At 31.4% G+C, this 24057-nt stretch overlaps 1 protein-coding gene across 2 annotated transcripts in view; it reads right to left on the bottom strand.

The window, feature by feature from the left end:
* Positions 1-20868, bottom strand: part of LOC118198619 (uncharacterized) — a 60507-nt gene extending 39639 nt beyond the window's left edge. For both annotated transcript variants that reach the window (XM_035370350.2, XM_035370349.2), the window contains exons 1-3: positions 20686-20868; positions 8513-8865; positions 1957-2022 (exon numbers count right to left, since the gene is read on the bottom strand). In XM_035370350.2, the coding sequence (XP_035226241.1) occupies positions 1957-2022; positions 8513-8865; positions 20686-20814 (548 nt within the window). In that variant the 5' untranslated portion in view covers positions 20815-20868. The remainder of the gene's footprint in view (positions 1-1956; positions 2023-8512; positions 8866-20685) is intronic.
* Positions 20869-24057: the final 3189 nt, after the last annotated feature.

The raw sequence follows: 24057 nt of genomic DNA, 5'->3' as shown, positions 1-24057 counted from the left end.
TTAATGTTAAATTATCTTTACATCCTTACACTACTTGTTGCATTAATTACAAAGCTGTCAGGCAAAATGCAATAACAATTAAATGATATAAAATTATATTTTGTTAGAAATATATTTAATTCATTAATCAACACATCAACTTCAAATAAAATAAAATTTTACACTTTGCAATCAATTTTAATAACATAAATTGCAATAAAAAAACTAAAGTTAATTTGTTTTTATCTCGGGGCAGCTCAATAAATCAATAACTTTAAAATTACATATATATGTAAGATAAAAATATAATATAAAAGCAAACTTCTAATTTTAATTGGCTATAACCTCTTTTTTTTTATGTAACTTGGGAACTTCCTCTCTCTATCTAAAATAGCACTATAAGTCTTAAATGGCACCATTCAAATTAATCATGCGTAATGCTTAATGCAGATGTCTCTTGCCCAATCAAAATAAGTGTAAACCAAAACTAACTCGAACTGAAACTTGACTTCTTCTGCATTACTATTGCAACACTCTTCCTCTTTTTGCTTAAGCTTTCATCCTGTTAAGATGCTTTGCTGCAATCATCTACGTGCCGTTTATGATAGCTTCTACCGGTATAGTATCAAAATTGTGAATGTTCTGGAAGTGGGCACAACTGGAGTGCCAAGTGAATTGTGGCCACCAAAATGTGAATTTAAATAAATGTTGAATTTGATTCGGATTGACTGTTTCTTCTTCAAAATGGATGGACGCTCTAAGTATCAAGTATCTACGACATCAGTATTGCCATGCATTTGCATCTCAGTTTTCTTACTTCAATGCTTCCAAAATTGTACTAATATTACATATATATATGCATACATACATACATTTATGAAATGTAAGAACAATACAGATCTAATTCTCTCAACAGAAATCAGAAAAAATTCTTATCCAAGAGAATATCTACAAATTGAAATTACAGCACCAGACATAACTACATCTTCATACCTATTAACTACAAACAGTTAAGTCTCAGTCCATTTGACATGGGCCTTAATTACTTGGTTATGCTTTTTTACTGTTTAAGAATACAAAGAATGCAAAATTTTCAAAAGGAATATGATTTTCTTCATTAGCACTAACCAGGGAAAAAGCATACCACTGATAACTGTAATTTGCTCACTATGCACCTACACAAAAAATTTCAATTTAATGCCTTTTTATCTTCTTTTTTGTGCATGTGTGTGTAGTTTTATAAATGTTAGCATTACTTAAGATACCAAAAAAATGTAAGAATTTTAAAAAATACTCATCTTATGATAAACATCAGATAGTTTTTATTATAACATCATAACCTAACCTCACTTTCAGGTTAGATTAAATTGGTTACATTTACAACAGAAATACCATACTGCAGTTCAGTCTTTCACAAAGAACAGAACTGAGACATATGACTTCGGTCATTTGGTTACTAATAGGCTTAGATATAACAACCGGGCACAGCACAAAATCAAATTTAATAATAAAGTCATAATTTTTATATAAATTATTATAAATAATAAACACAAGAATTAGAAAAGTTTTAAAATTACTGTCTGTTAGTAAATTCATTAAATCACCATGACTTAACTAATTTATGATGATTTTATAAAGTATTATGAATCTAAAAACATTTATCAATTACCAACATTTTGATTATTTTACCGTACATAAATAATAAGTCTGTATAAGTTGGCAGAGACGTAAAATAGCTTTATATAACAATAACGAAACAGCTCTGTACTAATGCTAATTTCCTATTGTCCAGTAAATTGAAATCAACAATGCTTGAGATAACCATTATTTAAATTATGTCGAAAGTACATCCATAAATTCTGAAAAGAATTATTTTCTGCTATGCGTAATTTCAAACTACTGGCATTTGTTTGGGCATATTAATTAATATTACAACTGTAATTAACATAAAATAAAAAAAGTTATGTTACTACCAACCGTGGTTTGTCTTTTTCATCTATCCCATTTACTTTGGAATTCTGTGTACAGTTTGATGATAAATCACTAAAAAGAAAATACAAGCATTATTAAAGAAATTATTGAAAAGTAATTCATTCTTTTACTGATGTAATTTACAAGTTTCTAACTAAAATCAAGCATAAAATATTAACTTTTTTATTACTTATGGGTTTTACCAGAAAATACTACCCAGTTTAGGTACCACATCCTAGACAAAGGCCACAAGCACTAACTTTAAAACTGAGCTTAAAACAAAAAGCATCACTATTTGTCTATAAAGACCCTTGGAACACAAGACACAAAACACATACAAAAATGACAACAATACTTGTTAAAAATGAAAAATTATTAACTCTCAGTTGCCAGAGTTTGACACATTCTGAAAATTTGGCAAAATCTACTGGTGGTTGTACTAATACATAAGAAAGTGGTACCCATAAAAAGAAAATGGTACTCATACCAAAATGAATACTTTCATAGATGACAATTTGGAAGATTCATTTTTTTGGGTGTATTCCCTGATTTTCACTGCTTTCTGAGATTTTAAGAAAAATCAACAGTTGGAATAATTGTTTTCTTACAATACTTTGATTCTTAATACAACATGAGAATGGAACTGGCATAATAACAATCCTCAAATTTGGTGAAAGTTTCAATATGCATACTTTACAATCTAAACAGAGCTCCTGTGTTTTTTCAGATATTACTTACTGTTAACTATTTTTGCAATATCCATATTGCCTTCAGATATTTGCATATTTGATAAAGACTGAAAAATTCGGAAAATGTTCTTCTCAAAGGTAAAATTTCAATAACCCCTTCCAAAAAACAATCACATAAGGCCAAATTTCAGTTACACGCTAGATGAGGTTACAGGTAGTTAGGTACATTTAATGTTAATTTTGATCAAATATTATGTCACAAAACTTGCCACATTAATCACGCATTACTTCTGGAAGGATGCCAAAATATCCTGAATGTTATCTTCAAATGCAATCCCCATAATTTAGTCAGAATCACAGAAAATCATTAACATTGAGAGAAAATACTGCACTATAATTATTCTATTTTGAAAAACCTGGCAAATGATACATCCCTTTTAGCTTCTTCCATCTTCCGAGAAGTACTTGAACAGAACTGGATTAACCATTAACTCTTTTGCATCGAGAGAGGGCAAAATCTCAATTCCCCAAACATCGAAAATGCTCGTATCTAAGAATTTCTCCTGGAATGCTTTCTGCTTTTCCTTCCCCCATGACAAGTTGAATACTACAGCGCTAACAATAGCCTTACTTAAGTAAAGCGAGAACTTCTTTCTTCGATGCTTTGACACTGTGTGAAGGTACCCCTTGGGACGGGATTGCAACTTTGGGCATCAAAAGCTAAACGCTGATAGTAAACAAAGGAAAGGAAGGAACAAAGGAAACAAGAAAGCTACTTTTAGTAGCTTCAAAAGAATGATTGGCATGTGATTTAACAACACCTGAAAGCAATGAGGAATGCAGTAACGTGATGGGGGAAAGCACTGGGTAGGAAATTATTCAGGCGTTTTGGGCATCCAGCCGATGTCTGAATGTTTGGGCATTTGGGGCGACTTCGATGCGAAAGAGTTAAGCAATATAAGCATGTGCTTACGGCATCAAGGACAGTGGGATACCACAAAAAGTATAGTTTAAGTATTTAAAAAGTATTAGAAAAGTATTAAGCATTTAGAAAAGGAGGCACTAAAAACAATTCCTTTGCTAGTTTTACCATGAATGCATGTTGCAGATAAACCAAAACCTAGAGAGAGAAAAAAATAAATAGATAAAGTGGAATAAACATAAATGGGGGGGGGGAATCATTTTAAGTGCTTGCACCTCTCTAAAAGTTTTAATCCAGCTCTATTTTTGTGATTACTTTCAATACGACACCAAAAGCATTCTCTCAGCTCAAAGGACTCCCGATTCCACACGACAGTCACGATTCCATAAAATATGAAAAGACATCTGGTAAATTTACTTAAAATATTTCACTATAGCTGATTTATCAAATAATTAACAAAGCACAGAACTGTACTTCTTCCATTATTATTTTTTTTTAATTAGAAAAATTTGTAATATGACACAAATGAGTCATTGAACATGATATTCACAAACACAAAATCTATCAAGAACTATGCTACCACACGCAAAAAATATAGCTAGATAAACTCATATACAGCCTGCAATGATGAATCATGTATTAATCATTTCAACTCAATCTGAAGGTGGACAGGTGATTCAGCCATCACTTACACACTTTAACCCTTTCAAGACGGGCATCCCATATACACATTTCCTAAGAACATCTCTGACAGCTGAGTGTCCCATCCACGCATCACTAGAGATTGTATTCAGATGACGGGGGATGCATATACACATTTTAAGCTGGAACGTTTTTCTGAAGGCCACTAGATGGCATCCTATGTCCATTACTTTTGAAATGAACACAGTTTTAGGTTTCCGAACTTGAGTTTGATATATATTGCCTGACTTTGGTATTTTACTCATCAGCTGTTGCAAGGGTGGTGGGGGGGGGTAGGGAAAGCGTAAACAGAGGTGGGCTCTTTAAATCACTGCGTGCTAATGAAAACATTCTCGTGTCTGATTTATATCCAAATTCCTTTTTTTTATTCTATATTTTTCCTCTACAATGTATGGTCTTTTAGGGCTACTTTGTGGAGTTCTTTTACGTTTTGCATTGCCTTCAGATATATTACTGTTTCTTCTCTTTTTATTTAGGAAAGCCTCACCTCCAGTCTATTATGATGGGAAGGCACTATTTATCAGAGGAAGAATACCCTTGTATGGTTAGCCAACCATTTACTAACACAAATGAGAGTGATGATTCATTTTCTAAAGAGTTAGAAAGTGATACTTCTCCGTGCTTCGAGATTTACCACACTTAGTCTTCATTTTAAATTTTGTTACTTCTTATTGTAAATAGTCTTTATTGTGCTGTTTTATTAATTTTTAACTTTATTGATGGATTTTTATCAATTAAAACTTTGGAATAATTTGAATAACGCTTCTGAAAATTATTTTACAAGATAAGCAATTTTTAAAGTATATTTTCATGTAAAATATAGAAAAAAATGTTATTAAGTACTAATTTTAACATATATAAGAGCTCAAGTAATAATCTAAGATGATACTAAAAATTATGATGCTAGAAGTGAAACTTTTTTTTTTTTCTGATTTTTTTTTTTATATAAAATTAAGCTTAGCGATGCAAAACCTCCGTCCTGTACGCTGACTGCCTTCGATTCCCTTCCATCCCGCAGGAGTGTCCTAAACAAAGGCACGCCGTCGCGAAAAGTTTAAGCATCTTAGACTATTCACTGCACTCAAGACTCACATCATCTTCATTGTCATCATGCTTCATTGTCCTTTTATTTTGTCACTTAGAGGAGTTCTATCTTACTACCATAGCCTTTCAACATTTTATACTTCACTTCTGGATCCACCAAATGAAATTTATGAATTAAAATGAAGTAAGCATAACCTGCTTTTTGCAGTTCTTCTGCTTTGTATGCTCGTCAACAGTCTGAATAAAATATTGATTGCTTTTGCATGTGATCCACGATTTTTGCCATGAGGTTGGTTGCCTCTCTATTCGGAACTTGGAAAAGAAAGCATTCACTGGTTTTTCAACATAAACTGCCAAATATCCAATGCTGTGGAAAAATTGCCAGCAATGCTTTTTGTTGGATGAAGAGACTTTTCTCTATTTCCACAATTTTCCCAAAGTCACCTATTTGCTTACTGGATTATGACAGAGAATATACATCTCTCATGATACTGTTCCAGTCAAAAGTCATATGTCTGAAAAATAAGTAAGTAGTTTCTCACCACTTAATTGACGTCAATTCCTCTGCCAACAGTAAATAAATCATAACACAATTACAAATGATCTACTGGGTGAAAGCCACTGAATAAGAGGTCCACAGTAGTACCCATGCAATCACACTGACTGCTAAGCAAAGAATATTAAAAAAACACACACACAAGCTTCATCATAGAAAAAGATTCTTCCTATTACAGAAATCAGAGATTTATCTAATTGTGAAGAAGTTAAGGCAATAACTTAAATTGTATGCTAAAGAAATGAAATTGTAAAATTCTTTGAAAATGTTGGTCGTAAAAACATTGAGAAATAGTTCGATGTGCTTTCAATGCTCGAGTGCTGTGGATATCATTTCAAATGTCACAAGAATAAAAGAGGCAGAGAGGAATACTAAAAATACAAGTAAAGAAGATATTGACAATCCTGAGACAGGAAATACCTCTTGAAACTGTACTGGACTTGGTCAACCAAATGGAATTCAAGTACAGTGATTTAATAGCACCTTTAAAAATGTACAGTGAGATTCAACAAATATTTAAACGTTTTTGTAAAATTACTGATTTTTTTGAAGAAATAAACACAATATGCAAGAAAACTGATAGTTAGGATTATCCATGTTTTTCAAATATCTGTGATCTGCTTCCCAGGCATTAGCCCGGATAATCAAGAGTATATTGTAGTTTAATTTCATGCCTATTTTTGCATATTTCAATGCAGGGTAAAAATATCTCTTCCTCAGAAGAATGATATAGCATCTTTTTAAGTTGTTGGTATATAAAAAATCATTAACATTCTTTTTTCCTTTTTTAAAGTAAAATGCATTAAAATGTGGTCTACTCACAGTAGTATTGCTCAGTCATCAGTAAGTCAAAAATCATTAACACATATTTGAAAAAAATATTTTTCTGTAAATGCCTTTTTTGTCAGTGTAATATGCCTGTATAATCATTTGAAAATATAAGGCAAATGCATGAAGTATTCATTTACATATAATGAACATATTTATGAACTTCTTACATAACAGTAGCACTTATTTTTATAAATATAAATGATAAATAAAATCTGAAAGCTTTCAGATTTTACATTAGGCCCAAAAGGGCATCTTTTTAACATTTTGTGTGTTACCTTTATTTATTAAATACCATGTTCTTCACATTTAAACCATGAAATTCCATTTAACAGCAATATCACAAAATAATTTTTAAATGAGCCTATCTTTAGAATTTCTGACACACAGTCTCGCACACTGGAGATAAAAAGGTTTTTTACCCCATAGAGTGCCATTGCTCGCTTTTAAATCTTAAGAGTTTGTTAATCAAAAACTCATTAAAAGTTTTACAAAATACGAAATAGATAATATACAAATCCCAAATTTGGGCTTCCAGATGCCCATACTTGGATGGAAACGTACGTTATTCAAAATTTGATAGCTCTAGATATCATTGTTTTATCACAATGCGAGAAACATACATACGTTTAGGCAGATTCTTCATTATTTAATTTTTTAAATATAACACAGGGCTCTAATATTTGGTCGCAACAATTTGAAAAGTGAACCAATATTTTAGCCCGAAAGGCTAAAATTTGTTAATATGTAGCCTACTCACAGCTTTTCTCATGACAAATAAAGTAATTAAGTGATCATTATTAGTGTAAACCTGAGTCCAAATTTCAAACATAAGACTTATAAATAATGGTGAATACAAGATTTATCAAAACTACAAATAAATAACATCACCTATAACAATAATAGGCTTATGGAGTACATATCTTAAAATTAATTCAAAACCAATCTAGTCTTATTTTATTTATTTATTACATGCAATCAAAAGTTTACTCCCAAAGTGGCTAAACAAATAGTACATATACTTTATTTTGACAAATGCAAGTAGTTTACATTCAGACTGTCAAAGCCATTTAACCCGGATATTATCATTTCAAAGGCCAACAAAGGTGGCCAGATAGTCATCATGGATAAGAACACTTACATCATGGAAAAGAACACTTACATTGATTACTAAACTCTTAAATGAAGGACCATATAATCTGATCCCTAAAGATCCTTCCCATTCGGACCTGTCAAAAATAAAAACTGATCAAATCTTCAGAAAGAAATTATGTTTTAGTTCTGGTTTCATCAACAGATGGTGCCAGTAGCTTATTTCCTGCCCAAGCTTTCTTATCTTATCTAATCATTATATATTACCTTGCTCATTTGTGCTTCTGCAGCTGAGGATGATGGTTCGGTAAAACCATCGAAACTAGTCCTGTGAAAATTTGAAAATATAACGCTGATTTTTGTTATTTGACTTCTGAACTAATGTCAAAGCCAATTTATCATCATTCTTGGTAATGTTTAAAAACTAAAAGCTGTAAAAATGGTAACATACCAAATAAGCAGGGAGGTAAAATAGCATGCAAAAACTGATGATAAATATACTAAATAATAAAACTTTGTAAACAACTCTGAACTGGCTCTGATCAGGTTTGATTGCTACAGAATTGCACTGCAGTGCTGACTAACAGCACAACTAAAAATGTTTTTACACAATCTTAACATTCAAATATTTTTCTAAATTTGGTAGAAACTAATCAGTTATTTATTATTAATGATAAAAAATTAACATGAGCATCATCAGCTGAAGTATATATAACAAGTATATTTTACCTTTTTTCAAAATGGAAAGCAAATGGAGTGGAATCTTTTTTTTCCATTTTGGAAATTTTTTTGTCAGAGTTTGGAGGCACTTTCTTAGAATGTATTTCTTTTTCTGGAGACACTTTCTCAGATTTTATGAGTTTACTTTGAGCTTCGTCATCACTGTGAGATGTTTTCACATCCATACTTTTCTGAAGTGATGACATGGATAAAGACACAGATTCTGAAGATGAAGTAACATTTATAGAGTCAACAGAGCCTTTACTATGCCACTTAAAACGTTTATATTTTCTTGAAACAAATTCTTTCTTGGCGGAATCTGAAACCTTTTCAGACCGTTTCTCTTTCGTGCTTTCGATAACCTGCAAAAGTTACATGAAATAGTGAAAATGTAAAGGGCCTTTTTAATTTCAAAATACAATTAAATATCAATTTTGTAAAAGGCATATCAAAACAAATCAGAGAAGTTAAAAATAATGGTTATTTCCTATCAATTCTATTAGATAACTTTTACTCATAAAGTATAGTGAATATTCCCAAATACAATAAGGATAATTTAAATTTTCACTTTTACATTTTTACATATGTGCAATGTCAAATTTGAGCAACTTTCTGAAGATTTCACCTAAAAAATATTCAACAAATTTAACATCACACACAGCCTTGGCACTGCAAGCATTAAACATTGCACAGTTATTGACTCGATATAAACAAGCTACTATATTTGGCACTTTGGTTAACAGAAAAGTGCTTAAGTAAATAACTTCAAATATTTATACTAAAACATATTATAAACACACAATTTTGCTATAACTATATGTAATTCAACTTAGAAATGTCTAGGTAGAAGAAAAATTTTGTTTAATGTAATTTCTTATGAAATTTTGTTTCATTTAATGCTAAAATGAACTTAAGTCTTAAAAATAAGTTCAAAGATGTTTCCAGCTTTATTTACAAAAAAAAAAAAAAAAAAAAAAAGAAAAGTAAAATAAATAATATTTTTCACATCATATAAAACAATTCATATCCTCATCCTCCTTACAGATGTATGATCCCTAATTTTGTATCTAACCATCATACTGCATTTAATCCTTAAATTTTGTATCGATCTGTTCCGAAAATATTAACTATAAACTACAGTCCATCCCACTTAAGAAAGCTTATCAACAGTGAACTTATTAAAAATGAGAAAACTTTTGTTTTGAAAGTATTCAAACTTTTCTGCTATTATAATTTTTAAAAGTTTGCCACTTCAGCTATCAGAAATCACAGCTACATAAATTTGAAAAAAAAAAAAAAAAAAAAAGGTTTCAGATTTTAATAATCACTCAAACAGATTTGTTAAGGTTTTTTTATCGGGTCAGTCCATAAGTTCGTGCGCATTAAGAGTATGCGTGGAATTCACTATGATGCATTTACTAAAACAATACAATTTCAAACCTGTTGAAACTTGTCATCATTTGACTAGCATATTATTCACCACCAATTATTTTCGTGTGGTGAATCTGTCAGGTTTGCAGTGATAAAAATTAATAATATACATGGTGAACACACTATTAGTGTAAGAACTGCCCAGAAATGGTTTAAAAAAATTAAAGTTGGAAAAAGCAGCATTGATGATGAACACCATTCAGGACATATTGAACTGTTAGAACCAAATCAAATGATCAGAAGTTTATAGTGAACAACTTTTCCGTCTACACTCAGAATTGATCAAAAAATGCCAACGATGGGTGAATATCAAGAAAGTGTTTCATCATGATAACGCTAGACCGCATACACAACTCAAACAATGCTGCAAAAAATTAGTGAATTTAATTGAGAGCTTTTGCCACACCCTGCTTACTCCTCAGATATTGCCCCAAGTGATTTTCACTTATTTCATGCCTTACAAAAATTTTTACTGGGAAAAAAATTAAATTCTAAACAGGATGTACACAATGAACTTTCAAATATTTTTGCATCAAAACCAGTCTTTCTACAGCAATGGCATAAAAAAGCTGCCTGTAAGATAGCGAGGCATTGTAGATAATGGAGGAAAATATTTGATTAAAATGTTAAATTGTATTTTTTTATATTATTTAAAATTTTACCAAAAAATAAGCACGAATTTATAGACTGACCCAATACGCTCTCACTGAGCTCTTAGTCTACCAGTCTGTTGTTAAACTCACTCCTACTAACCCCCCCCTTTTTTGTCTTTTTAGCTTTATTATTAAACACAATTTTCTTCACACTTACATCATATACAATTAATTCAACAGCAAAATTAAGAAAATTTTAAAAGCAACAAAAAGGTATACATTTAGAATTCCTGATGCAACACCTATGTTTTTTGTCTAAAATTTACTTTTTTTCTCAGTTAATGATATTAATGTTCAATTTTCTTACTAAGATGGCTTTACAAAATTTTTTCATAAAAGTATATTTTAGGGTACCCCTTGGCAATTTTTGGCGGTAAATGGATATCGAGTTTGTGCAATTCTTTGACTTGTTATTTTGGCTTGCATAGCGGCGATTTTGGTGCTAAAATAACAAGACAAAGAACTGCACAAACTTGGTATCCATGTAGACATCGACCTATTTCCACTTAAAAAAACATCAGAGAATTGCACAAACTAGGCTTTGTGCACTCCCTTGACTGTGTCCATGTACACATCGAACTATATTCACTTAAAAAGTCAAAGGAGCAGCAAACAAAAAATATATAATCTGAATAAACTACATTTTAAATCAAACAATGAAATAACATTAAAAGGAAATTCATCTTAGCACTACACGAAAGAAATATCCACTTACCTTATTTACGAATTTACGCGTCTTCAGTCAAACAAAATTCCTTAACAGCATCCAAACTATTTGAACTAGAATCTGTATACTGGTGTCGCCACATAAATTCACAAAATAAGAGTAAAAAATATCATCCATTCAAAAATATCCAATGTTCGACCATACGCATTTCCTTCTTTCAAACCGGACACATAATAATGTCTACTAAGTAAACATTAATTTACACACCAGTCAATTAATGCTTTTTTCCCTTTCCTTCCAAATCCTAAAGAAACTTTAAATTTATCTTACCACATTCAGCCAATTTACCATGTAAATCACAAAATAACAATGTACTAATCCATCACACACAAGCCCTTACCCCAAATCCGACACACACTTTCCAAATTTTTTCCCATGATTCAAATTCACCACAACCAATTATGTCATAATAAGGTTTCCATAGGCTTCAACTACTCAGGTTGTCATAAATGAGACAACTTGAAGATAAATGAAACAACAATTTCACGATAATACAAGAGGTACCCTAAAGTCAACTCTAACCAATTTTTTTTTGTGCTTTTACTATGTATTAATGTTTTGTGTATTTACTTTATTTATGAAATGTCATATTCTTGGTGCTTATGCCACATGAAGTTTGATTTAGAAACATCATATCTTTATAATTTCCAATAAACAGGCCCATGCACTGGAGATAAAAATGTTTTTTTCTGTATAGTGTTGCCATTGCTTGCTTTGAAATCATTTTGTTAATAAAAAATTTGTTAGCATTTTACAAAATATGAAATAAATAATAAAACAAATTCAAAATTTAAAATCTGGGCTTCCAGGTGGGCATGGTTGGATGAAGGATTGCATTATTCAAAATTTGATGGCTCTAGGTACCATTGTTTTTTCACAATGTGAGAAACAAGCATACATTTATGCAGATTTCTATCTTTAATTTAAGTATAACACACAGAGATAGTATTTGATGGCAACAATTAAAAAAGTAATACACCGTTCATAGCGTTTCAACTCAAAGTGCCATTTCGAGAATAATATTCATAAATAAATAAATAAGAAAATGGGAAAATACTTTAGGAGATGACATCCCTCATTTTAAGCTCACTTAGAAATAATTGTGATGTCAGATTTTACAATACATGAATTAGATTAATGCTTACTTTATGTTACATACAGTGAAACATAATTTACTCAACACTTTATTCTGTATATTAATCTTTTATAATTCTTATATTAAGACTGAATGGAACAGCCAATCATATGATACTGTCAGCAAAAGAAAATACATCAATAAGCTAACTCTTATTATCACATGCCCAATACTTTGCTGATGACTCAGCATGATTCTAAGTTGCTTTCAGCATCATTTCCTTTAAGAAAATTAAGAATTAAAGTAAAAGGTTTAATGCAATAAAGATAAATATGGTATGGTAGAAAATAAGCTATTAGATAACTGTATGATCTTATGTGATGCTTGTGACCGTCAGATATCAGCAGATGAAATGCATTTGATTAAAAAATCTGCTGCAAGTTGTGACTTATCTTACTTGTCTGACAGCAACATCAGATCTGAATTTTTTCATGGTGAGGAACACAAGATTGCATCTATCACTGACATAGGCTTTGGGCACATTCTAGGTGACAGCAAGACTTTGTTCATTCTATCTCAAATTTAAAGAAGAATCCTCCACAAGGATGGGTCTAAAAATCTCCCACCCTTCTTAGCTTATAAGCAAACCTCTTAAGAGGACTTTCAGCTCACTATGTATTTTAAATGCTCCTATTCTCTTCTGCTGTAGCTAAAGTACCAGATCAAAGCTCTGAAAACCATAGCTTAAATTGCACCGGAGCCCACCAGAGCCTGGCTCCGGTACTTCTCAGTTTCTGAAATAAACTGTAACTTTAGACGGAGTGCATCAGAGCCCTATCAAAGGGCTTTGACATGTCTTTTGTGTAATTGAACCATAATTTCAGCAGAAAATTCTTTTGATCTCAAAATTTTTGTATTTCAAAGTTATTATTGAAATTATTTTGGTATCAATTCTAACTTCTGAATTCTCCAGGAAATAAACCTTTTGACAGATTATGAAACTTTTAAGGAAAGGAAAACTCCCACCGATATGTCAGAGATTTATTCTCCAAGAAGTTATGACAGCTTGTAAATTTTGCAATAAATTTACAACAGTAAGTAATTTTTCTCGAAAGTATGTTCCCGTTCCCGAAACGGGAACATACTTTCGAGAATACATACTTCGATACACCTGCAGAATTTTTTAGAATGATCTAACGAAACACGGGGGACAAAAACTGTTACTTGTACAGAACTTTCTGTTTATTCTCAGCTTCCAGATCTACTCTCGACTACATAGAATTTTTTTTTTTTTTTGCCTAGCACATCCTGCTTGACAGCTAAAATTATTCAACACAAGACTGTGGTCAAAATGTGATGGCTCTTCTCTTTTTTTTTTCATACTTATACATCTCAATTAAAATTTCCTTCCATATTTTCACACTGTTTCTAGCATTCTCCATATTCTCACTAATGAGGCTTTAAGCATTTTACCCTTTTTTTCATTGGTATGATGGGAAAATACTTCTTTGTTTCTATCTTTCCTTGAAATAGTACATTATAATATATATTCAGCACTTAAATTCGGCCAGAGACTGGCTGAGCTATTCTTAATATTAACTTAATCAGCTATTTCTTATTGAGCGAACCCCAAATAATACGGGATCAAGTACCTTTTTTTATTATTAAACTACACTCTATGGGATAAAAAAAAAAAAAAAAAAAAAAAAAAAAAAAAGCCGTACCAAGATTGACCAAATATACAAATGACTAAAATTTGGTGTCCAATGAATGAATAGTACGATCCCCAGCACATCAGAACTGCACATCCAGCAGATGTATATAAGGAGCCATTCTTGAACTGTTGTTAAAAATTTCTGTTGAATTGCAATTTAGGATACCTTTCAATGACTGAAAGAATGCCTCGCCGCAGGATTCGAGTTCATTATGAGCAACTGTCAGAGTTTGAAAGAGGTCGTATCATTGGATTGAAAGAGGCAGGTTGTCATCATATGAGTCAAAGTGATGCGGCGATCAGAAGATGCTGGCAAGAATGGGCTGTCACAGCTTCTGATTCATCGCTATCAACCATCAGGCATGTGACCCGCACACTAATGTCCAACATGAGCATTCACAGACGGCTGATAGAGAGCAATCTACGTGCGTACTGACCATTATGCCACCTGCCACTCAGGCCTACACACTGTCGAGCCAGATTACAGTGGTTTTTGGCTTGATCAGGTTGGAAAGATGCTGACTGGGGACGCATATTCTTTATCGACGAATCTGAAGATGCCCAGAGCAGCGTGGCGATCCTGCTTTTACTACTGCACACCACACAGGCCCTCAACCAGGAATTATGGTTCGGGGTGCTATTTCCCTTGATAGCCCTTTGGCCGTCATAAGAGGTACACTTACAGCACGGTGGTACGTCGATGACATTCTGAGACTTATTTTGCTACTATTCGTTTTGCAGTACCTCGGCCTTATTTTTCAGCAAGATAATGCTACACCACATACAACGAACTGTCTTCGTTGCTTGAACGTGTTGCTATGAACAGCTTGGCAAACATTTCTTGGCCAGCCATATCTCTCTCCCATCGAGCATGTCTGAGATATGATGGGAAGGTGACTGCATCTACCAGGGAATGTTGATGACCTAGCCCAACAATTGGAGCAAATTTGGCAAGAAACACCACAGGAGATCATCTGGGAGCTTTATCAGTTGCTATGCCACGTCGTGCGGCAGCTTGCATCCAGGCGAGAGGTGTGTCAACACCTTATTGAGCTTGTTACTTTGTAGTTACGTAACTCTGAAATAAGTCATTCAATCACTTGAAATTTTAATCATTTACATTCCGCACATAATCTTCCTATCTACTAATTTTTGTCTCCATCAGACAACTCCTTCTTGGTGCGCCGATTATTTTGTTATAGAGTGTATTTATCATAAATTGAATAATTTATGAAATTTTTATTAATAGCTTTACATTTCATTGAATTTTACAAATACTTATTTTAATTATGAATTTATTATTTTAATAGTTTTTTTATTTATTTTTATTCCTGCTACCAGATGGCCTTCCATAGGGCTCCAGCATTTCTAATTTTAGAAATGAAGTGCTGCTGAAAACATTATCAAGGAGTTGGTGCTTGATAATTACTTGGCCATTTAGAAGTTACAGAATACAGATTATATTCTTGGCAGAATGAAGTTTTTTCCTTAACTTGACAATTATATAACTTTGATACATCACTGCATATTTTAAATGTACTTCTATGAAGAAACACAGAAAAATCCACTAAAAAATTAGTTCTGGGGTAACAAAAAAAAAAAAAAAAAAAAAAAAAAGCTAAATCAAGAATTTGGTTCAGCCAGTTTGTGCTGTTACTTTTTAGACCATTCCTGCAATATATTATTCTCCCATAGGCTTTATATGGAAATTGTAATTTACAATAATGTTTGTAATATAATAATGCAAAAAATAACAGTAATTGTAAAATTAATTGTAATTTATACTAAGGCTTGAAATAATAATAGTTACAACAATTCTTAAAAAGTTCCTATTATTAATTAAACATATTGCTGATTACACCTATTTTACTGGGTTGGCAACTAAGTGATCGTAGATTTTAAATAAGAAGGAAAATTCAAAATTTTTACTTGAAAGTATAACTTTACTTAATTAGATATTTTCCATTTTTGTCGATGACCTTTTACTACCTTTCAGGCAGAGTCATAATTCCATGTTCACAAAACTTCTCATTTTTGTCATCAAAAACATTTAATTAAAGGAGATTTTACATCATCAGCATCATTGAAAATTTTTCCATTTAAGGAGTTCTGCACAGAACAAAATTAATGGAAATCTGAAGGTGCAAGGTTAAGATTATATGGTAGATACAACAAGACATCCCAACCTAGCTCCAGTAATTTTTGGAGACTGACCAAAGATGTGAGGGGGCTTTTCATTACCATGTAGGTAAACAACACCCTTATGATTTGCCAATTCTGGCCGCTTTTCTTGAACAGCATCGCTCACTTTAGTGAGTTGTTCAATGCAGATGATTCCTTGGTCAAAGTACAGAATTCCTTTATAATCTCACCAAACTGAAAAAATAAACTTTTTTTCATGATTCTTAGTTTTTGATATTGTCTGGGCTGGTTCATCCTGCTTCACCCATGATATTTCTCGATTAATGCTAACTAAACTATTCACTTTTTGTCACCAGTAATCAGTTGTTTCAAAAATTGATCAATTTCATTGTGTTTCAAAAGAAAATCACAGATGTTAATTAACTGTGTGAAATGAATTTCCTTAAGCTGATAAAGGATTCCCATAAATCAAGTTACTTAACATAACCAAGATATTTTAATTTTTTTAATGCATGTATGCAATGCACTGAGCTTCTCTGCAATTTCATGTGTTCTGCTATGATGATCTGAATCCATAATGGCTTTGATATGGCTCTCATCAACTTTGACTGGATGGCCAGATCACTACACATTTTTTATTCAAAAATCACTAGAATGAAATCTGGCAAACCAATTTTGGTACCACCTTTCTTTCATTGCTCCATTCCTGCCTTTTCAGAAATAGTGCAATAAAATAATGCAGAGCCATTCTTGGATATTTTTCCACCTGATGCAAAGGGGTTAATGCGTGCCCCTGTATGCAATGTAACATGTCTGGTCATTTGCAGGAGAGCGGAAGGAGAGAAAATAAAAATAAAAATATATATAAGGTACACACTGATGAGCAAAAACATTATGACCATCCCCATATTTTTCAATGAACTCGTCTGGATGATGTGGAGTGCAGATGGTTAAGTGGAAATGGTATTTAACTGCTGTTGCAGAAGTAAGGAATCATTCTAGCCTTTTGGAAGAGATGGGAAAAGCTGCTGATCTAAACGAATTTTGATACATGGCAGATTGTAATGGCTCAAAGACTCAGAGAAAGTATCTCCGAAACTGCACAGTTGGTGGGTTGTTCACGATCTGCCATTGTTAGTACTTACGCAAAGTAGATAAATGACGGTGAAATCACAAGTAAACATGTTGGACATCCACATGTCATGAAAGAAGAAGGATGTGGGAGACTGTCCTGCTTGGTACAGCAAAATCTGCATCAGACAGTGGCTCAGCTGACAGCCCAATACAATACAAGTCCAAGTGTTTTGGAACACAAAGTTCAGGCGACACTGTTGGATATGGGACTGCCCAGCTGATATCCCACTTGTCTGCCTCTGTTGACCAAGTGTCATTGTCAACTAACCCTACAGTGGGCCCAGAAACATCAATAAATAGAAGACAGTTGCCTGATCAGATGAATCCTGATTTCTCAATCATCATGTCAGAGTAAACCATGCCAAGGTGAGTTACAGCTGTTTTGCAGGCTATAGGTTGCACAACGTATTATTGTAGGTGGTCACAATGTTTTGAATCTTCAAGTGTATATAGACACAAAATAGTACTTAACAGATATAATTTTATATTCATTAAATGTGTCTATTTAAAATCATACTACCATATGATACATAATCCAGACGAGCTTTAATAATATTTAACCATTGTTTTACATATTTGGAAAAATGACTCTCATAATGATTTACAATTTTAAAATTAAATACATTTAAAATTTTCTTTTTGATAAATGAGAATTAACACTGAAATAGTATACATTGCAATGCAAATAGCATAAAAATATAACATACATACATATTTGTGTCTCAGAAGATAGGAGGAGAGATAATGTGGTGGAAATTGATGAGTTTTGCTAATGTTTAAAATTGACATTTTTGCTGTTTGAAGAAGCATTCTGAATGGTAAGAACATTTATTTTATTGTTATGATTATTTTGTAGAATGTAATGATAATCGATTTTTGTTATGAATTTCAGTCGTTATTGTTGTTTTTTGAATTGTTTGTAATTTATTTTAGTTATTTTAATTTATTTTGTTGATTGCACAATTTGCTGATTTTTTTAAAGTTAAAACAAAACGCTGTGTACATAGAATTGTTTGAAATGTATTGTTTCTATGATAGTATATTTTAGCAAGGTATGCATAATTTCTAGATTCCTACACTGCATAGATTGTGCAATTCTCTGACAATTCTTTAAGTTAAAACGGATCGCTATGTACATGTATTCTTGTCAAATATTTTTGACTAGAAACTTTATGTTTTTGTTATCTAAATTTTTTATTTTCATCTCAGATTTTTGCTGTAAATTATGTGTTAAAAATCACATTTTTGCAGACATTTTAGGCTTAAAGTTCAAAATGTAGACAAAAAATTTAGATAATAATATGGTGCCATGGTGTTTCTCACCAACCGAAGGCGTGTATAAGAGGAGTTCAGGGGTGTAGCTAGAGTTTTCAGTGCCCGGGGACAACTGAAGAATTCGTGCCCCTTTCTGCATGCCAAGAATGAAAAACATTTCATTAAAAAATTTCGTAGCATCAATTTGGCGCCCCTTAGATGCTGCGTCTGGGGACAGATGTCCCCCTTGCCCCACCCTAGTTACGCCACTGGAGGAGTTCTAACATTTCCAATACCAAAACAAATTAACTTGTACAATGCAAAATTTGCACCAAGATATCATCAAATGGAATCATATACAATAATACTACTACTTCTAGTTAAAGATCCAAGTACCATACATGGCAATTCTATGTATCTACATGATAATGAAATATCCTAAATTAAATTATATTATACATTTAATTCACATCTTGTCTGAATTAACAGAAACAATAATTAAAGAGCACTCTATTTTTAATGATTTTGCCTTCTTAATAAAATGGTCCTTACAAAATGGCCAGCTAATATCAATAGTGAACAAGATATTTATACAATAGACAGCCATCATAAATAGCATTTAGGTTTTCATTATTAAAAAAAGAAATCTGATGTCATCACCACATTACTTTTTTGCATGGCCTATTAAATAATACACATTTTTTGCTGTACTTTATTTAAATTTATTTGCTGGAATTTCATTACAGATATACTTCTCATTCAATCAATTCAGTTCTGACTTCAGAGAAAGGCAAAAAATACATAAATGCTCAAAACATCTTCATTATGAATTATAAAATACACAAAAACATAAAATAAAGTTAAAAAAAAAAGATTTTCATTATGAGAGTTCCCAGATTTGTTTTTACAAAGTTTGCATTATTTACCTTTTTTATAATCTTCTATGTTTATTTCAACTTTACTTTGATTTCGATTTCATAATGACAATTTCCAATGTTTAATTTCTACAAATAATATAGTACTCAAATACATAAAGATGATAGTGTCGGGGACGGTTACTCGAGTTTTACAGGATTTCTCTACAGTAATTGATTTTTACTCCAAATTGAATTGACTAAAATGCTTCATGAGAATAAGTTCTTTGAGTAACAACTATTCGCGGAAATATTTGGCCTGACTAGAATTGCCGGTTTGGCTTTAACTTATAACTCGAGTAAAGACGAAACACTTTCATATTTACGTATTTTTATCAATTATTGATCATTGAACGGGAGTTGGTTTGTTCCCCTTGAAAAGTCAACTAATTTCCGATCAATGACAATAATTACATGTTTTAATTTTTACTTTTACAATTGTAATATTATTCTTCGTGATGATTTAACTCCAGTCCCCGTTAAAACATTATTAACATTTTGCTTTCAAATTACTTCAAAACATCTTTCAAAATATAACTTACCAGTATGGATGCACACTTTTAAAATAATTCTACTTAAGTATTGATTAATTACTTAAGTATTGATTATTCTACTTTAGTATTGATTAATTGATTATATTATCTCCTAAACTTAGGAGATAATATAATCAATTAATCAATACTGTTTAGGAAATAAATTATTATTAACTAACTTTGCAGCAATTGCGCAAGTAATAATAACTTGTATTCGCACTAAATGGATTTAAGTTCATACAACATTTTATATAAATAAAGTACAGTTCAATTATTTTTTAAATTACTTATAGACCTATATACTAAGAAAAGCTGCAAACAACATGAAGCGAAAATAATTCATTCAAGGAATGCTTATAGCAGATTAAAGGCAAAAATTTGCTTCCTTTCAGCTTCTAGGTGATGTGATGAATACTAAGCAGTCGCTCACTTTATTTACAAATATGTGAATGTAATAGTAATAAGTACATCTACCTTATGCTAAATAACTGATTTACACAACGGAATAGTAATCATAAACAAACGATATAACATCTGACATACAACAAATTCATAACCTACCATGAGCTATAATTTAAATTTAATAGCTCTCAAGTATTGCTTACTTTTTGTATTTGTAACCAATTCGCTAAACCATCAAACTCACTATGCATAAAAATAGGTTTTTCTTCAATTCCTAACTTTCGTTTCTTGCTTTTCTTTTTTTTCGCTAGCTGCAATTTAGTTTTTCCCATTCTTCACCTACGGCACATGTTCGTAAATTTACAGACCGTAAACATGTATAAATCACAACAAAGAATTTAGTCTTTTAGCCTGCTGGGAACGTAGAAGGCCAGGCAAGATAACGTAGTTTTGAAAGCGAGTGTGTGAAGAAGAAACTTTAATGTAGCTTCTAAAATTAATAAGAGCTTGTAATAGTGATGCTTTCTCTTTTGAAACTTCTTTGCTGCACTTCTCGTTATAAATATTTGTTACATTCCTTTACGGAGTGTTAAATACGTGCATTATCCGCGATTCCAACCAAGGCCATATCTACAGGCCGCTCCACCGATTTGTGACGTCACAGTCGAAGGCGATCGTTCCCACGGCAGACGCAGACGACTGTTTCATTTATGTAGTACGCAGCGTTTTATTTCAAACACAAAAGTCAAGTTAAATTAATTTTTACAACTAATATTTCGAATTTTAGGAATAATAACGTACTAAGTTATATGGTAATGATATTTAAATACTAAATACCGTTCTACCGATTTATCAAACAGAAAATAAAAATAAGATTCGAATGATATTGTAAATTTAGCAGAGCTGATTTAATTAAACTGAAACTACCTGAACTTTTATACGGAAATAAAATGGACACAGAATTATTTGTAAAAATTATACGGTATGTTAATATCAATGAAAATATAACATATGTAATGAACTAAACATGAGATGTTTTCATTTTGTAATAAAAAGAAAGAATATGTTAAGGCTCTCAGATGATTTTATATTGCTTAAATTATGAAGACTGATTTATACTGCTTGAATACTAAACAAACATACAGTGTCTCACAAAAGTGATGGGACACTTGTGCTTTACAAAAGGAAACTGTAATAAAATAAATTAAAAAACATGTAAAAAAATTTTGTGGGTGTGTTTCATACTTAAATTTAGTAACAATTATTACATAACATACATTTTCTCAAAATATTAAAATAATAATTTAATAAAAATACAATTGTTTAGAACGGAGCAAAAAATGGCTCACATAAGTGATGGGACACCATTAGATACTACTACGTACTACAATAAAAATATTTTTTGGAGTTTTTATTTTTACTCAAGAGCAATTAGCCATAATTTATAAAATCGTCTGCAGTCCTTCTCTCCAGTTTGTTTTGAAATTTTTGTGTTTTTTTAGCTCTGTGCAGCCATGAATGCTAAACGAAAAGAAACTTTGCCTGAAATTCGAAAATTAGTTATTAATTTGCATATTGAACGTTGTATTAGAGAAACTGCTGAAACAGTTAACATGAGTCATTCAACAGTTTTCAATATCATTAAACGATATAAAAAGAATCATATGATTCAGAATAAAAAAAGACCTGGCTGACCATTAAAGCTATCCAATGGAGTAAAGCGAATTATTGTTCGAAATATTAAAAAAAATCCAAGAATGAGTGCTCCTAAAGTTGCTGCTGATTTACAAGCATTATATGGAGTAATTGTTAATCCTGAGACTATTAGAAGAGTAATTCGATCTGCTGGATATCACGGTAGAGCAGCCAGGAAAAAATTCTTCTTAAGTGAAAAGAATAGAAAACTCAGACTGGCTTTCGCAAAATCCAACATAAATAAGAATTCTGATTACTGGAATGAAGTTATGTTTGCTGATGAGAGTAAATTTAATATATTTGGTTCTGACGGTAGAATCTTGGTGTGAAGAAAACCCAGGGAAGAATTTCGCAAACAGATCTTGGTGCCAACAGTAAAACATGGTGGAGGAGGATTTATGGTATGTGGGTGTATGCCGTCCGCTGGAGTTGATACTCCTGTTTTTATTGACAGTATAATGGATCAGTATAAGTATATTGACATTTTAAATCAAAATTTGAAATCTTCAGCACGAAAATTGAACCTTCATGACGATTTTAAATTCTACCAAGACAATGACCCCAAGCACACTGCTTTGAATGTTAGACTCTGGCTGCTGTATAACTATCCTGAAATAATAAAAACACCACCACAATCCCATAGAGACTTAAATCCCATAGAGAATATTTGCCATAGACAATAGACTTAAATCCCATAGAGAATATTTGCCAAGAATTGAAATCAAGAATTCGCAAACACACCATTTCTTCAAAAGAACAATTAAAATCGGTACTTCAAGAAGAATGGGGTAAAATCACTCCAGAAATCACAAGAAAATTAGTCGAATCTATCCCAAGAAGATTAAATCATGTTTTAAAAGTAAAAGGAAATCCAACTAAATATTAAAACCTTTTAAAAAGTAAACTTTTTGGATAAATATTTGATGGAAAATTAAGTGTCCCATCACTTATGTGAGCCATTTCTTGCTCCGTTCTAAACAATTGTATTTTTATTAAATTAATATTTTGAGAAAATGTATGTTATGTAATAATTGTTACTACATTTAAGTATGAAACAGACCCACAAAAAATTTTTACATGTTCTTTTAATTAATTTTACTACAGTTTTCTTTTGTAAAGCACAAGTGTCCCATCACTTTTGTGAGACACTGTATATAGTATTTCATAATAAAATTAATATCAATTCATTAATTCTAATAAAATAAAATATTGCTTTATAATTGTTTTTCGGTGCAATGATATTGAAGCAAAATGAACTCTTTCTTTTCTTTATTTCCATAAAGATTTTTCAAGATTCAATCAGAGATCCTAAGATGCTTTTTAATAATAAATACAAATGTGGACATTAAGTGAAATAAATAAATCTTATTAATACATTAATATATTAAAAGTATATCTGAAGTTTAGTCTACATATTGAAAAAAAGATTAATTCTAAAGATGTTTTATAGCAAAAACATTACACAGAATATTCAAAAAATATATTTCAAATTCTCTTAAAAAAAGCAAGATCATAACTATGTAATCAATCCCAATGAGCATTATATCATGCTCCAAAAAATTCTTATGAAAGAAAATCTGATTAAAAATACACTCTTAATAAATCTCATTAAAAATACACAATATTAAGCAATGAAAATTCTTGCGAGTCATTACGATAGTATAAGATACTGATTAGCCAGCTGAAATTATCATTTCACGTCTGCAATAAGTTGTCATTTGAATTTTTTAAATATTAATAATGGAACATTATTATTGTAGACTCTGATGTGAGGTCCACAAATATAAACTTCATAAACTTGAATAAGTTTCTATGACTCACTGATATTACAATATATCATCTATATCATTTTATATACCAACATGGATATAGTTTACAGA

Source organism: Stegodyphus dumicola, chromosome 1 (genome assembly GCF_044657685.1).
Source record: "Stegodyphus dumicola isolate Sdum_Otavi_A_Nest chromosome 1, ASM4465768v1".
NCBI classification, from domain to species: Eukaryota; Metazoa; Arthropoda; class Arachnida; order Araneae; family Eresidae; genus Stegodyphus; species Stegodyphus dumicola.
This window is presented reverse-complemented; position numbering and strand designations above follow the sequence as displayed.